The following is a 17104-nucleotide window of genomic DNA, read 5'->3' on the forward strand; positions in this document are numbered from 1 at the left end:
AATAATTAAGATAAATTAAAGGCTATTAATAAAAAGTTAGTTGGATGTCAATTAAATAGCCATCACGTAATTGTAATGGTAATATAAATAATTATTCTCATAGTAAATGCCATAATTTTTCATATCCAATCATGAAACTTCAGCAACTCAGTTTAATTCATCTTGGCTTAACTTTTTCTATTTATTGTATATAGGCGTCCGAGGTCTATTTTGTATCTAACCTGCTCAGCTCGGCCACCTCACAAGGCCCACACAAGCTAAGCGATAATATGCCAATTCACACTTTCAATTTGGTATTTAAGTTTCTTTTGTCTTAATTTGGTATTTATATTTGACTTTAATATTCAATTTAATACTTCATGAATGTTTAACATATGTACTCTAATAAAAATACAGGTACTTAATAAAGATAAAAAATTCAAATATCAAATTAAACATTATAACCAAATTCAAGTATTTAACAAAGACAAAAAACTTGTATGACAAATTGAACATTAAATGAAAACTTACATTAAGTGTTAATAAAATTAGATCTAATTTTTTCACTAAAGTTTTTTTTTTTGAAAATATTACCAAAACTAAATAAATACTATCAAAATTATTACCAACAATTTTACATTATATTAAAAATCACCAAAATTATTTTAAAAATTATATTAAAGTTACCTAAAATATGCGGTTCCGCATGCTGACACCTATTTAATTACCACTGTCAAGGAATGGATTGTTATTAAGCAGACTTGAATGCCCAAAAATATTTACACTTTACTTGATCCACGGGGAATAAAATTAAGGTTCAGGAGTTTCTTGTAAGTGTAGCATAGCATACACTCTGGTCACAAATTTCAATTTTTTAAAAAAGTAAATAGAAAAATGTTGGCAAATCCATAAATGGAAATTAAATCAGGAATAATCTTTATTGCCATACCCCAAAAGAATAACAAGCAAACTACAGAAAAGATTCCTAAATCAACACTATAGAAAAGCAGTGGAAGATGTACCACGGCCGCCAAGCCCATGGTGCAACAAATTGTGAGCGATGTGATCTCTAGCTTGTCCGGAAGCCATGGACCTTATATTATTATCGGGGATGACCTCATCGTCGAAAAGCTCGAATTTAAGCTCCGGAGCCATCACCTCGTTTCTCATCTCACAGATATTATGCAAAACGCAGCAAGCTCCAAGCACGACCGGCAACTCTTGAAGCTTAACCTCGGTTCTCTTTTGTAAACACGACCACCGCCCTTTCAGCCTCGCGAATGCCTCCTTGGCCACCTTTTCAATCTCCCCGATTTTCTCATTGAAAGCATGTTGAGCCCAAGTGAGGTTTTGGTGACTGTAAGGAACCAAAACCCAGTCCATTAGTGGGTACCCTTTGTTGCCTACGACGCAAACGTCCTTCAAATGTCCCCTTGTGGCTCTTTGGTGAAACGCTGATTTCTCTAAAATTTGATCATCGGACATCGAACCGGGCCACCCAATACATAAGTCGGTGAAAGCTCCGGCTTGGTCGACAACGCCTTGAAGGGTAATGGAATACGAATTTTTCTGGTTCCTCTCCGTGTGTTTTTTGTTGAAATACGCTGCGACGCTGACTTTTGGTGCAATGATGGGAACGTGAGTAGTGTACATTGAACCGCCCACGTTGGGGATCCCACTGGCGGACTCGAATGCTTGTTTGATACTCTTCATTTTGTGTTCGTCAGGCCATTGAACGAATTTGGGCATTAAAACAGTTTTAATTGCGGCACAAACCTCTAGAACCAGCTTATGACAAGTTGAAATCCCCAACCCGAAGCGCTTCGACACCATCCGAAGCGGTTCACCCGTGGCCAACCTCCAAATACAAACCGCCACGCGCTGACGAACTGGGATCGCATCTCGAAGCATCGTATTCTTTTTCGTAACTGCAGGTTCGAGCTCCTCGCAGACCATATTGAATGTGGCTTTGCTCATACGGAAAGCGCGTTTAAACTCCTCATCGGGGAAATCTGGGTGGTTACACTTAGTCCACCAGTCCTTGGATCGGTCTTTTACCCATAACCGCCTTTGCTGACCGGATCCCCTACCCGATTGCGATGGACCCACATTATCGGACCCGGCTGAAACCGTCGCAGCCGCAGCGGGTGAACCAGATTTGCGGGCGCGTTTGTTACTGGAATTATCCAACTGGTTCATTTCAGAAAACTGGTTTTCAAAATACCCATTCATTTCCTGAACATTTCCCTTGTAATTGGCTTGGAAGAAAGCACTATCTTGATCAGAGTTAGTCACCCATTGATACTGCTCTTGCTTTGCTTCCTCATCCAACATCAAAATCGAGGAAAGTATATCACCAAACCCACTCTTTTCGCTAACAAGAGATTCCTCAAAGTCTTTTCTACCCCTCTTCTTGGTGTTCCTGTTGAACCCAGTTTCCATATCCAGAAACCAAGAGAAATCGCTGTTGTAGTTGTTGTTAAAAGAAAAATCTTCGGGAGAAAGAAATGTGAAAGACCCGATTTCCATGTAACTAAACAAAGGTTGATTTTGATTGAATGCCGCGATTGACGAAATGGGAAAAAGGTAAGTGTGATGATCTGAAATTGGAGATGGGAACGGAGGGTTTGGGTTTACTTTATATACGTATCAGCGCACACGGTTAGCTAGAAAGGAGAAGCGCGTGGGAAGGGCATGTGTGAACGCGGTGGCCTTTGACGCTGATTTGACTTTCTTCCCTTTTCTTTTTCCCATGTGCAATTTATTTTATTTTTTATTTTAAAAATAATGACGCTACTCGGTATAGTGCGCAGACGTTTGGGCATAAGGAAAGTTGGGGCGAAGGTTCGTTAAAAGGGAAAGGGAAGTGTAGGAAGACAAAGAGAAGTAACTGAACTCAAAAGCAAAGGGGGAGGAAAGAATAAGGATAAGGTTATCCCTATTCGCTCCTTGGCCAATAAAACTGAAAAGGGAACTACTTGACCTACAAATCTAGAAAAAGGTTGTAATTGTAGGGCCCCCTAGTACAGAAGAAGCGCGCCTTTTTGTGTGTGCAATGTCTAGAAGAAGCTTTAAAGGTTAAAAGCTCTTTAATTAATACTAAATTATAAATAAAAATCAATTGTTTATGCAAAGAGCTAATTAGATGTTGCCACGTAATTAGTTAATTAATCATTATTATTAATCCTTTGATTATTATATTTATAATATGAGTTAATCAAAGAAAATTTTAAAATAATTCTTGAATATCACCATAAGAAAATGCATTTTAAATTCAAAACAAATCATAAATCATGGCACTTAGAATTTAAAATATTAAAATTTTCAAATCCTCAATTTTGCTATTTCAACAAAGTTTCATTCATATATATATATATATATATATATATATATATATTAGGAACTCTTTTGATTAACTTGATTGTTAAAGGATATCCACCCATTAAATTTACCTAAAGAAGAAATGATAAGTTTTATTTGAAAAACTCTCTTTTAGATATAATATGTAAGTGTATGATGTGAGTGCATCAATACTAACACTCTAATTCTACATTATCAATATATATGATGTAAATATATTATATTTTTACATCCATTTTATTTCTACCTCGTTCTAATCTAATAGTTTAATAATTTTGTTTACTATTAATTATTGCATTTTTATGCAAGTAAAAATCAAATTCATTTATGTTATATCCATATTTATTTTTAGTGTGAATATTTGGTATAGTAGTAGCATTTTTTATTCCACAAATAGTTTTAAAAATTGGTATGTGTCTTTTTTTTAATATTGATATCTCTGTATGATACTTCCTAATTAATTTTTTTATTTTTAATAAATATTTTAAGGGTTTGTATTTGATGCACTAGTAGTGTATTTTTTTATCCCATAAGTATCCTTAAAAATTTGTCTCGTGTCTCTTTTCTTGAAAATACTTATTTTTAATATTTTATTATACTCCTATATGACACTTATCAACCCATAAAATTACTTGTGAAGTCTAAAATTCTTCTAATAGTATACCAAATATTTAATAGTTTTTATATTGGATAAATAGTTAAATTTTTTTGTTAAATTTTTAAAATATAACAGTGAAATTAAATATATGAGAATAATAGAAAAAAGTAAAATTAAATTAGTTTTAAGTCCAAGCTTAATTGTTAAAAAGTAAAAAGTTTCTATGTTCTTTATGCACTTGGAATTTAGTATTTGTGGTTTTATTTAAAAATTTTAATTTTTCAACTTTTGGATTTAAAAGTGAACTTCAGTCACTAATATTGGTAAAATTCTTTTATTAAATTTAGGTTCATTATAATGTTATTTTTGTTCGATAATTATCAAGTGGATATTTTAGTTTAAAATGTTATACTAAAAAATTAACAATGTTAATAAATGAGTTTAAATTTTAAAATAAAAAGTAAAGAGTCTAAACTTCTCGAGATAAAAGTAAGATTAAATTTTAAATGAAAAAAAAGTAATTTACATATTATAAAAGGGTTATAACTAGCAAAAGTCTTTCTCTAAATTAGGTTTTTATAATGGAAGCTATATATTATTTGCATCGTGAACATAAATATTATGTAGTAGATGCAAGATTTTCTTGTACTATATTGTAGGGTACAATATCTTTTAAAATGATGAAGTTAAACACAAGCATTAGAGATGGCTTGTAAATTCTTTAATTCGAGATATTTAAACATGTGAAAAGTGGTTGAGATAATTCGAGACATTTAAACATTCAAAATGTGGTTGAGAGGATATTAGTTGTTTTAAAAAAGTTTCTCATATTAACAATATCACCTTATTAATTCTAAAAAAAAAAATTCATCTTAGTAGAGCATAAAAAAACAAAGTTGGATTTGTACTAGCATGTTGTATACTTCGTAACCTCATTCATAGGTAAAATTGAGATATCCATACTTTGAAGAGTACATGAAAAAAAGGAGATCTATGCAATCTCAATGATACAATTAATAGATGATGATAATGAGTAATGTAATATATGTTAAATGTTAAAGAGCGAATAGCCCAACAATATGAAATGCTAGATCAATTACATGAAATTGCATATAATGTTTATTTTTTTTGGTAATCGTGTTATTGACTATGTTCTTGGACTAGCATATTATATATGATTATTTGATTTTAATTTTTGTTACTTGTTTAGAATTTTTTATCAGATTTTGTTTATTTTATAGTAATTAAATCTTTTAAAAATATAAGTTGTATAATTATATAATTACAGATTGTACTATAAAAATGAAATAAAGAATTGCGATGTAACAACACTTAGTGGTCAACAAATTATAAGAAAATGTAATTAAGTGCCAACAAACCATTAATTAATTTATGTTTTTAATTAAACGCGTATTAAATATTATTGTATAATTAAAATAATCTCAAATTCCTAACAACCTCTAAAAAAGGAGAATCTTAATTTTGTTTCATTTTGATGAGCAAATCCACATTGTTTTTTTAATGGAAAATCTTCATTCTATAACTTTGCCTAGAAAATACAAAAAGCATTTTTTTCTAATAAGACAAACAAGAAACAAATACCCCAATCCAACATCAAACATAAATAAATTTGATTTTTCTTTGTCCTGCATTGATTTAGTTTCAATGACTTTTGTGTTTTTCTGAAAATGGCAAAACGGGAAAGTGTTGATTGGAACAACCTTGTACTAACCACCCTGTTTGTCATGTTCCAAGCAAGCTTAAGAGGATTATATCACTTTGTGTGATTAGTTAATTAATTCTAACTTTGATTCAATCCAATAACTTGTTTTCAATTAGGTTACCAAAATGTATAACACATGCGGAAATAACATGATTATTAAGTAATTATCTTTGAATTCAACGAAAAAGACACTTTGACTTGACATGGTTCCGTTTCATTGCGTGAACAACTCTCATTCTGATGCAATTATTCACGTACCAAAAAGAAACACGGGTAAATTACATCAGGATCACTCAACTATTACTTTGTTTTCGTTTCGGTCACCAAGCTATAAAAAATTAAAAAATATGACTAAATTTTGATCACTTACTTGTTAAATATTCTAATCCTTAACAAAGCGATCATATGGCTTGTTTTATATAATGTTAATACCTAATTTGGCCGTTCATTTTAAAAATCTTTGATGATGATTTCAAAAAAAATTCAAAAAGTTTTTAATAATATAAAAATTTTATAAAAAATTGAAAATTTACTTTTGAAATTATAAAAAAAATTATTAAAAAATTGTAGTTGTATTGAATTTAAAATATAAAATAATCTAACAAAAAGACGTCCCTTTTGTTTTCTAACTGGGTGGACACAACATCAAAATTTCTCAAGTGTAGTTAATGATCTGTGGCGTTATAGTGGAGATATGTTAGAAACTTTAAAAACCTTACGACAGGGCTAAAAGAGTGGAATAAGAATGTATACGGACACATTGGGATGCGCAAACGAAAACTTCTACAATCCTTAAGCCATATTCAAAAGGAAATGGAGAGGGCAAACTCAGAGTCGATAATTGAAAAGGAGATGGAAATAAGAGAGGAACTTGAGGAGGTACTTAACCATGAAGAATTGCTCTGGAAGCAAAAGTCGATGTGTGATTAGCTCAAAATGGGATATAGAAACACGAAGTTTTTCATAGTCATACATTGCACAAAAGGAAAGTAAATCGCATTAATGCTTTACGTAATAGAAACGGAGAATGGCTTTACGACCTAGAGGAAGTCCAAACTGAAGCAGTAAACTACTTTCAACAGCTGTATTGAGAGAAACCAAGTGGGACTGGGGACTTGCCCGTTAGTCATTTTCCTCAGCTGGAGTAGAGTGACATTGACTTTCTAGATAAAGCAGTCTCAAACGATGAAATTAAAATAGCACTTTTTGACATGGCCACATTAAAAGCTCTCGGTAGTGATGGCTACCATGCCATATTCTTTCAGAACCAATGGGATAGCATTAGGAGCACAATCTGTGGTTGGGTTAAGGAAGTTTTCAAAGACAGGCCTATTGATCTGGAATTAAACAATACACTCATTGTTCTTATCCCAAAGACTTCTTAGCCTGAAGCGATCTCGTAATTCCGACCTATCAGTCTCTGTGTCGTTCTTTACAAACTGGTTATGAAAGTTATAGCTAATAGACTCAAAGTAGTGATTCCCAAGCCTATTACACCGGAATAGGTGGGGTTTATCATAGGCAGGAATATCTCTGACAATATTACCATTGCTCAAGAAGTTATCCATTCTATGAGAGGAAAAAGTAGAAAGTGGCTGACCGTCAAAATTGACTTAGAAAAAGCTTATGATAGGGTTCATAGGACTTTATTGATAAATCTATTCAGGCAAAAACTATATTGGAATTTCTACGCAAAGTGATTATGTTTGCAGTTACAACATCTATAATGCAAGTCTTGTGGAATAGAGTACCCACAGCGAAATTCAAACCAGAAAGAGGAGTACATAAAGGATACCCTTTGTCACCTTATTTATTTATTTTATGTATGGAGTGGTTAGTGCATAGCATCAAAGCAGCTGAAGCCTCCGGCAAATGGACTCTTATTAAGCTAACAAAGATAGGACCTCCCCTATCACACCTTTTATTTGCAGATGACTTGGTGATTTTTTTAAGAGTTGACATAAAACATGGTTTACTACTCAAAAGCATCATGGATAAATTTTGTAGCTTCTCAAGGCACTGGATTAATACACGAAAAACTAATATGTTCTTTTTCCTGAGGGGTGGATGATAACTTAAGTAACAGATTGAGTAGGCTTTTGGGATTCCAAAAGGTTTACAAGCTAGGCTCTTATTTAGGAATCTCACTTTTTCATAAAAGAATTACTAATGCTACCTTAAGATTTGAAGTTGAAAAGGTCAGAGCTAAGTTATGCAATTGGGATACAAACAACTCTCTATGGCAAGAAGGTTCACTTTGGCACAATCAGTCCTTCTATCTATTCCAAATTACTTTATGCAATCTATGCAAGTTTCAAAAGAAGTATGTGAAGAGATTGAGTGTTTGGCAAGGCAATTCATATGGGATTCTAATACTGGTATAGGAAAGTTAGCACTAGTGGACTAGGGCTCTGTATGCCAACCTCACCTATGTTGCGGCCTTGGGCTTCGGCGTTTAGAAGACCAAAATGCCTCTTTTTTTTTATTAAAATTAAGATATAATCTTGTCACCGAAGAAGAGGATTTATGGGTCAGGGTTTTACACTCCAAATATAGGTTAAAAGAAAGGATCCCTGAAGATATTAAAAGAGGGAGTTGCTCAACTATTTGGAGAGGGATTAAAAAGGTGTGGCTACTATTGAAGGAAAACTTGTGCTGGAACATTGGAATAGGAACCTCAGTCTGCTGTTGGGAAGATTTTTGGATCCTAAAAGTAGGGCTGTTAAAGATGTATGTACCCCCTACAGATAGGCCTATTATGGACTGTTTTCTTAAAGATATGGTAGCAGAGGATGGAGCATGGAATATGGAGGTTTTTAAGGAACGTTTGCAAGAAGAAATTATTAAAAGGATTGCAATTATCTTGCCATCATACCTTCTAACTGGCCTTGATAAAATCTTTTGGGTACATACAACAAATGGAAGATTTTCGGTTAAAAGTGCCTATCATATGTTAAAAGCAGATACGTGGGTTGCAAAGGATACTAAGTGGAAAGCCGTCTAAAATTATCAAGGACCGCATTATGTTTTCTTGTTCTTATGGCTCGTTTACAAACAAAGACTATTTACTAACCAATAACGAGTACGAAGGGGAATTGGATAAAGTACGTCCTGCCCAGTGTGCCATCACGAGATTAAAGATATTTTACATGTCCTTAGAGATTGCCTAGATACTAAAAATGTTTGGAAGTACTTTGTGCCAAGGAATTATCAGCCACAGTTTTTTTATGAAAATATCTCAGAGTGGATTGGATCAAATTTGGAGATGTCTAGTTGGACGTTGGGAAACGGGGTGCATTGGTTTTCTCTTTTTGGTTTACTAGTATAGTGCATATGGAAAAATAGGAATCTTTTTGTGTTTCAAGGTACATCTTGGAATTTTATGGACACCATTAAAATTTCGATAAATTGGGTAAAACAATACAACATAGTGCATAATTCAGACTTGTCCAGAAGAGTCAATTTAGAACCTGATATATTAAGAGAGTCTTGGAATGGTAGGGAAAATGATTACTTTAGGTAGTTGGTTTAGTTAGGTTTTGTTTTACACCAATATATATATATAAAACAAAACTTTCACCAAGCCAAAAATATATATATATATATATATATATGAAAAATTTGGTTTCCATCAATTTATATATATATTTTCAAATAAAACAAAATATGATTTATCGAAAAATTATTATATTTGAATTTTACATAGACCTCAACATCCCGAGATCTCTCTTTTTGGGAAAAAAATATTTTTTAAGAAATAGTTTTTTACAATATTATAATAAAAAATAGTAACAATTGAGCTTGAATACAAGTTGAAAACCTTCTATTGTCATCTCATCATTGTTAAAGGTTTTTGTTGGGAGTTTGCCCTTTTTGTTTGACTAGGGAATCAACCGCCTTTTGTAGTGTATGACACTACGATAGTTTTATTTTCAATTTTTATTTTGTATTGTGGCAATATAATGTTCAACTTCAACTCTAAGCTCATCCTAGTTTGCTTCTTCAAGGTGGCTATAGCTTTTTTTCGTGATTATGTTGGAAAATATGGATACCACACATATAATAAGAGTAATTACATGTTATTAGTTATTATTATAAAAGATTAGCCTAAATTAAAAGTGATAGCAAGAACTGAGTTAGAATCCAAATCCTCCTCAAAAGCAATGTCTTTAACCTTATTTCTCCATCCAAACTCAACATCCTCAAGAAATGTTGCAATTTCCGTCTCAAAGATATTCATAATTGTGGGATCATAAAACTCATAACCCTTAGATCGCTCAAAATAATCAATAAAATAGTTGTTCACTGTTTTGGAGTCCAATAATTTTTTTTATACGGCCTATAAGCCCCTAGATTATGCTTGTGGTGCACCTCAATCGCCCCCCTTTTTTTTTGATTCATTTTGTTTTGCATATATTGTTGTCGCACTTTAAGTTTATTTTTCAAAACTCGGATTCTAAGGTGAATCTATGTGCTCTTTCATAAAAAATAAAACTTGTATCTTCTTTAAATAATTTTTATGAAAAAGGCAATTTATACCAAAAGCAACAAACAATCTCAATTGTTTTTTTTTTTAATTTAGATCCAATAGATTTTATTAAAAGGAGAAGGAAAACATAAATTTTTTAGTGAAAGGAAAACATAAATTTGATTTTTCTAGTGGTACATAATTGCATTAATTTAATTTTTATACATCTCATTGCATTTAAATTTATATTTTTTTACATTGAAAATAATTTCGTGATACTAATTGAGTTATTACTGACTACATTAATTTAATTTTAATAACTTAAAAGTTTATTCCTTTTTCAAGAAAATGTGGATGAAGAAGAAGAAAAGAAGAAGAAGAGGAAAAAAGTTGATTGCATATTCATAATTGGGAAAATGGGTAAGTGTTGAATTGTTGTATACTAGATTGATGGGAACATCCTTGTACTGCCTACCATGTCTGCCATGTTTCAAGCATGAAATCAAGATGATTATTATATCACTTTTATTAATTATTCAATTAAACAAATAGAGAGCAGCAAAATGAAAAACACATGCACAAATACAATAATTATTAATGGTGAATTATGACTTTGGATTCCTACACGTTTTCAACCAACAAGCCACTTTGACTCCATTCCACCACATGGATATTCATAGAAGCCAACACTCATTCTCATTTTCATTTTCTTATATCTCACTACTAAATTAAATATCTCTACCTTTGATTTTTATACTTACTTTCTTTATTATTTTAAGTTAATAATTGAAGCTCATTAATAACAAGCCAGGGACTAAATTTTAAATGTATGAATAGTAAAAGGACTGAAAGAAGAATTGGACTATTGCTTTCCTTGTCACATCTTTTGGGTTCTTTTTGTTTTGCTCAGATGCCCAATGATTAACGATATTTACGAAATTCACTTGAATTTGTTGTTTATTGCAGAATTACCCCAATTCTCAACTAGTGGTTGTGACTTCTGTTCATTTGTGAAGAAACCTGAGCCACGGATAAATGAATGGTTTAAGCTTGCAGAGGGTTCAAAACAAGTTAAACATTTAAGGGAACACGAGAACGGATTAACAGAAAGAGATTGAAGCTTAGCGATGGCCTCTCTTCTCAGTCCCTCTGCAGCAATTTCTCTTCGACTCAAGGTAACTTCATTAGCTGCCAAAAAGATTCTATCATTCAATTAAAACTTTTAATTTCGGTAAATGATTTGAAGGTGATTAAGATTTGACTGAGAAGTATGCTGATGACCTGATTTTATTTTATTTTTTACTAAATAAATCTCTGGTTTCTTGAAAACTGGGATTTATTATTCGACCCAAATATGAAAAACTTGGTCTTAGGGTTAGGAGAGCTGCAATTCGAATTCTAGAGTACTCTTTGATTACACAGATTGAGACAAAGCTTGAGTTCGATGGTTCTTTTTTTTTTTTAATACCCTTGTTCTTCAATTTCTTTTTCTTTTTCTTTTGGTTTGCAGTTGAATCGTTCAAGTGCCGTATCTGCAAATACACCCTCCAAAATTTGTTATACTTTTCCTGGAAATGGAAGATGTCAAAGGTTAAGTTTCAAGACCAAAGCTGCGGGTTCAGTTGAAGGAAATGTACTTGACAAAGAATCGGCTAGTATCAGTGACAAGATAGGTAACTGCTTGCTGTCTCATTAGATATCTGATTTCAGGGAAAACAATCTTGGAAGCCATGGTTTCTCTTAAGCTATTCAGAGCTGAAATATGGAGAATGAAACTGGCATCAGTTCTAACCCTGTTATAGTTCATCTGGCTTTTGAAGCATCTTTGAATTTTTTTATTTATTTAAAATCATCAAAGGAAATTAACATGTCATCTGTATTTCATTCCTAATTTGTTTATAACACAAGATGAATGCAAAATCTCTCTCTGGATCATTTTGATGAGGATTGAATCCAAAACGCAGTTGCCTTGGTGCCTTAGTTCATAGTTTGCCACATTACGGTGGACTTTACAAGCAAAATAAAGTGTATATTATATTTGTTGCTTTCTCCTACATCTGATGCTTCTTCAATTTTGGATGGAATTACATTTAAGTATTGTCATTGATGTAGATTATGGAGTTGTTGGTATTCACCATGTTGGAATTCTATGTGAAAACCTTGAAAGATCGCTTGAATTTTATCAGAATATTTTAGGTATGTAATCTCTTTTCTATACTCATATTATAGATATTGATTTATTTTTGCAAGAAAGAAAGAGAGAAACTGAGCATCTGCTTCTAAATGTTAAATTAGGTCTTGAAATAAATGAGGCTAGGCCACATGATAAGCTTCCATACAGAGGTGCTTGGTTGTGGGTGGGTTCTGAGATGATACATTTGATGGAACTTCCAAACCCAGACCCCTTAATCGGAAGACCTGAACATGGAGGCCGAGACCGTCATGCTTGTATTTCAATTCGAGATGTATCTAAGCTGCAAGCAATCCTTGACAAAGCCGGTAAAATCCTTTTTTCCTTATTCCAGGGTCATCCATGTCAAGCAATATCTCATTGTTTGTTAATAATTTGCCTTGATGGCAGATTCTCATGCAATTCTGTGGTTATAAACAGAAAGAGGATATCTTAGTGCAATATTGTTCCAAATTGCAGGTATTCCCTACACACTTAGCCGATCCGGGAGGCCAGCAATATTTACACGAGATCCAGATGCAAATGCACTAGAATTCACACAAGTTTGAAGCCTGTGATAATACTCCAGGATACAAAATATGTATATAATAATTGATAATGCTAAGTATTCACATTTTGAATTATATTCTAAAGATAGCTTAATAAATAGAAAAGTCTTTATACAAGAGTGTCTTCTTTTCCTTTTAAGGAAAAAAATGTCTTCTTTCGTGCATACTCTGTGCTGTACAAAAATCACATGTTATGTGCAAATCTAGTTGTTGTATACATCAGCCCGTGCCCACATTTTTCCCATTTGATTTCTTTGGTTGCGGGGAATGAGATGGATGCTTCTTTTTCATCATGCAACAATGTCTAGTAACTTCCAAGAAAAGGAACCGCCACCTGCTTAATATTACGTACTAGATAATGTCACCCGTGACTTCCAGTCATGTATGGCAGAGCGTAATGTGTGATTAGGAGTCAATACAGAATGCTGAAGCTGACGCTTTGTAACCGGTGATACGTTGTGTTTCCCAAGCCATGCCTTCATTGCTCTATGCTCATAAGTAAAACCATCAGCAGCAATGTGAGGGTCATCCATCACTTCCTGTGTCACCAAAAAGAAAAAGAACAGAAAAATAATTGAGAATGAACCATACAAGATCGTGCTTAAGACATGAATAGGATCTGCTAACAGTTTTTGACCTGAAGGATCGGACAGAAGTAGTAGCTTGGAGCATATACATTGTTCTTTCCCAACTTTAAACTAGCATCTGCAACATCAACCAGTCTTTTGAGAATTGGCAGAACCTCCGTGTCAAGATCAGGTCTGTCCCTGCATCTAAGCTTTGAACACTTTAATGCTATTCGAGCTAATTCTTCAGTTTCAGCTAGTGGCCAATCCGTAATTGACTTGTCTAGAATGTCAGTTAAGCAGCAATTTTTAATGGCATTTTCAACTGCCAGTAGAAGTCCATTAGGATGCCGAGCTGTCACTAACTGGAGTGTTGTAAGTCCAAGAGCATATAGATCTGATTTTGGTCTGATGGTGCCGGTTCTCTGATACTCGGGGTCCATGTAGAAGAGAGTACCAGCAAGAATAGAGTCTTTGTACATGGTGATATTGTCAGGCACAACATCTGAAATAAGCTTAGCGAGCCCAACATCCCCAATTTTGCTAACATAGTTTCTATCTAACAGTATATTACCCGGTTTTAAATCTCTATGAACAATAGGATCTGGCTTTGAGTTGTGTAAAAACGCAAGTCCAGAAGCTACTTCAAAAACTATGCGGAACCGAATAAACCAAGGAAGAGGAGGTTTTCCACTTTTCTGGAGAATATGTTCCTCCAGGCTACCATTTTCCAAGTATTCATAAACCAAGCAACCATTCTCTGGACAAGCTCCAAGAAGCAAAACAATATGTGGATGGTGTAGCTGACTTAGAACTTCAACCTGCAACAAATTTCGGGGAGAAATTGTTATGTCATAATTGCAGTGATACATTGAGCTACCAGTGGAGCATTTCTCCAAAAGCTTAATCGAAAATAGAAACTAACCATAACCCTTAATACACAAAATGGAGACTTAGCATAAAAATTCATGAACTTTATGGATAACGATATTATGGTTGCAAAAAGAACATGGCATAGAGGTCAGAGCAGGAGCAATCTTTTTCAAAAAGATTATGGTCGTCAGAAAAACATATCAGTTGGTTAACGTGACTGCAGCGATAAAGTATACGCTGCAGAAGCTTACCTCCCTTAGAAATTCCTCTTTCCTGTCTAATGCATCGGATTGAAGAACCTTAACAGCTACAGGAGTGCGATGAAGACTACATTTATAGACTTTCCCGTATCCTCCTTGACCAATCACATTACTAACGGAGAAGAAATCTGTTGCCACTTCGATTTCATCCCTAGTGTATTTTCTGTACCTTCTGTCACAGCAGAAGAGTGCATCGACAAATTTCTGCTTTTCCAAGGATTCTTTATGAGCATTCAGTTCAGCCATCTGCCTTCCATTAGCTTCTCTAGAAAGCAAGTGTTTTGCCTCTTCAACATCCTTCATTGCTTGCAAAAGTTTTACTTTCTCTTCTGCAGCAATTTTTCTGAATGCTTCTTCTCTTTCCTGAGCAGCATTCACTCTACTTGCTTCCTCTAGGCATTCTGAAGAAAGTAATCGGACCTGCAAATTAAAGTATAAATGGCTATGCAGAACCTTTTGTATAAGAATGTAGAATTTGTTGCAAGAGCATTGATAAGAGAACATTATCAAGTGCTTGTTTCGTCACCTTGTTCTGGGTGTCGACAAGCTCTTCACAAGCTTCTTTGTACATGGCAACAGTATTTTGTAATTCTAGACGCAGCTGTTCCACTTCAGCCTGCAGATTCAACTGCACATATAAAAAATCATCCGAATAGCACATGAAACTGAAGGAATACCAAAATTACAAGTATTTGTTAAAGATCCCCTAGATGAAAACTCTGTGTAGAACCCAAGAAAACTCACCTTTTCACTCTGTGTAGAACCCAATGAATGACAGTGACTAATAGAACTAGCATTTGTTAAAGATCCCCTAGATGAAAATGCATGTAAATATGGGTAGTTAAGCTCAAATGATGATGCTGTCCCAAAGGAGTTTTTCGCTGTAGATTCTGCAGAAGCATTAATAGGACCATATATATGTTTCTTCATGCCACTGGAACTGGTCCCTGTGAGATTGCGAAAGACAGAAACAAAACTGTCAGTAAACTGACTAAGAAAGCTGCAACGTAGACACAAATATTTCTTACCGCTAGTCCATAGGGGATTAGCTTGTTTTGTGATGATTCTTTGTCTATAAACAACCCGAATATCACAAGTATCTGGAGCACACTTGAGGACAGAATTAGGTACCCCAGGACCCTTCAACTTCCTATAGTTCACATTGCTGAAGATTACTCCATAGCCATGAAAAAGCTAATATGCATCTGAAAACTAGCTAATCAATATTTCCTATTCAAAAGCTTTGTATTCAACTCATATAGCAAAACTTGCAAATAAATAGATGCCATTAAGCTCAGTACATACATAGATTTCTGGTTTTACCAGCAAACAAAGAGCTGCATAAGCATACCTTTTAATATAATTGGAACTATAAGAACCCAATACCAGAGTCTGAATCCCAAACTCAGAAATGTATCTTAGAAGCCCAACTGCAGGATGGTCATCCTCCAGCACCACTGTTTCCACCTACCCAAAAACGAATCAAATTTTATTAAAGAAAATTAGATGAGAAAAAATGTATCCGATTTAAACCTCATTTGCAAGATTAGTTTGAAAAGAATCTTTAAATTTACAATAGAAGCCAAAACTTACCTTGCTTGTTTTGAATAAGTTCAAGAATGGTATAAAGACTTGCCCAAACTTAAGTTTCACTTCTTGAACATACATTGCGACCACATTTTCATCCATTTCTGTGATAGGTATTTGATCTCCTGCTGTAGTAATCATCTCCAACACAATTTAACGCAACAAAAGCTATAAACACTTTTTTCAGCATAATCATTCATTGTCAAAATTCCTTTTATCATTTTTTAAAATTTAATATATTTGATCAACCTTGTAATCAATACTTACATGGTGTTGGGATAGAGGTGACTGCTGGCATCACGTGGACCAAAACAAAACGATCCGCTTTCAAATTCTCCACGACCCATCGAACTGCACGTCTGCTACCACTTCCACTCTTGACGGCAATCGCAACGGTAGTTAGCTTTGTCGGAGAACCACCAGTGTTGGCACTGCCAACGCTCATCTCCATCGTTGCCTTTTTTGAAACCCTGTTGAAGGTAGCGTTGACGACAGGATGTTTTGACTTGTTTTAACTATTAGTAGACTAAGTATGGGCTATAAATATCAAACTTAACTTTACACTTACCAATTTGGGCTTCAATGGGAACCCAACTCTGTGAATATCCATAAATCAAGTTTGATTAAATTTATTTTTATTGAAATTTTGTAACCTACCTTATTCAACTTCAAACTCCACATAATATGCATCAGAAATCATTATTTGGTGTCCTCCATCTACCATTAATTCATTCATTAATGTTTTTAAGCCAAAGACCCAAGTATCTTATATATATAGTTGAGTTGGTGCTGTCTTGCTTAGCTGATTACTTGTGTTTTCTGTTTTGCTCTACTTTGTTAACTGCATTGATGGTGTTTTTCTGTTGTCTTGTTGTTGACAGTGTTGTGCTGTAGGTCCACTGCTTCAGTTGTTTTTCCTTTCTAACAAAATAAATTTGATGGCTGAGCAAT

At 33.8% G+C, this 17104-nt stretch overlaps 3 protein-coding genes across 5 annotated transcripts; 1 reads left to right on the forward strand and 2 right to left on the reverse strand.

Annotated features, from left to right (window-relative positions):
* Window positions 1–698: 698 nt before the first annotated feature.
* Window positions 699–2614, reverse strand: LOC108484603 (protein ALP1-like). The gene has a single exon (XM_017788454.2). It carries the CDS (start codon window positions 2506–2508, stop codon window positions 976–978), a length of 1533 nt encoding a protein of 510 aa, XP_017643943.1. The 5' UTR covers window positions 2509–2614; the 3' UTR covers window positions 699–975.
* An 8511-nt stretch (window positions 2615–11125) lies between these two features.
* Window positions 11126–12984, forward strand: LOC108486794 (glyoxylase I 4). Its single transcript, XM_017791034.2, has 5 exons — window positions 11126–11303; window positions 11639–11801; window positions 12241–12324; window positions 12424–12627; window positions 12779–12984. Exons 1-5 carry the CDS (start codon window positions 11256–11258, stop codon window positions 12865–12867), a joined length of 588 nt encoding a protein of 195 aa, XP_017646523.1. The 5' UTR covers window positions 11126–11255; the 3' UTR covers window positions 12868–12984.
* Window positions 12933–16688, reverse strand: LOC108486793 (U-box domain-containing protein 34). Of its 3 annotated transcripts, none has more exons than XM_017791030.2 (9): window positions 16421–16688; window positions 16160–16281; window positions 15918–16033; window positions 15595–15716; window positions 15311–15513; window positions 15093–15182; window positions 14558–14986; window positions 13505–14254; window positions 12933–13406 (listed from the first exon to the last, which is right to left on the reverse strand). In XM_017791030.2, exons 1-9 carry the CDS (start codon window positions 16602–16604, stop codon window positions 13212–13214), a joined length of 2211 nt encoding a protein of 736 aa, XP_017646519.1. In that variant the 5' UTR covers window positions 16605–16688; the 3' UTR covers window positions 12933–13211. The 3 variants fall into 3 exon arrangements, with proteins under 3 accessions (XP_017646519.1, XP_017646518.1, XP_017646520.1); XM_017791029.2 differs by having other exon boundaries at window positions 15093–15194; XM_017791031.2 differs by having other exon boundaries at window positions 15093–15194; window positions 16160–16321; window positions 16421–16534.
* Window positions 16689–17104: the final 416 nt, after the last annotated feature.

Source organism: Gossypium arboreum, chromosome 6, assembly GCF_025698485.1.
Source record: "Gossypium arboreum isolate Shixiya-1 chromosome 6, ASM2569848v2, whole genome shotgun sequence".
Lineage (NCBI taxonomy): Eukaryota > Viridiplantae > Streptophyta > Magnoliopsida > Malvales > Malvaceae > Gossypium > Gossypium arboreum.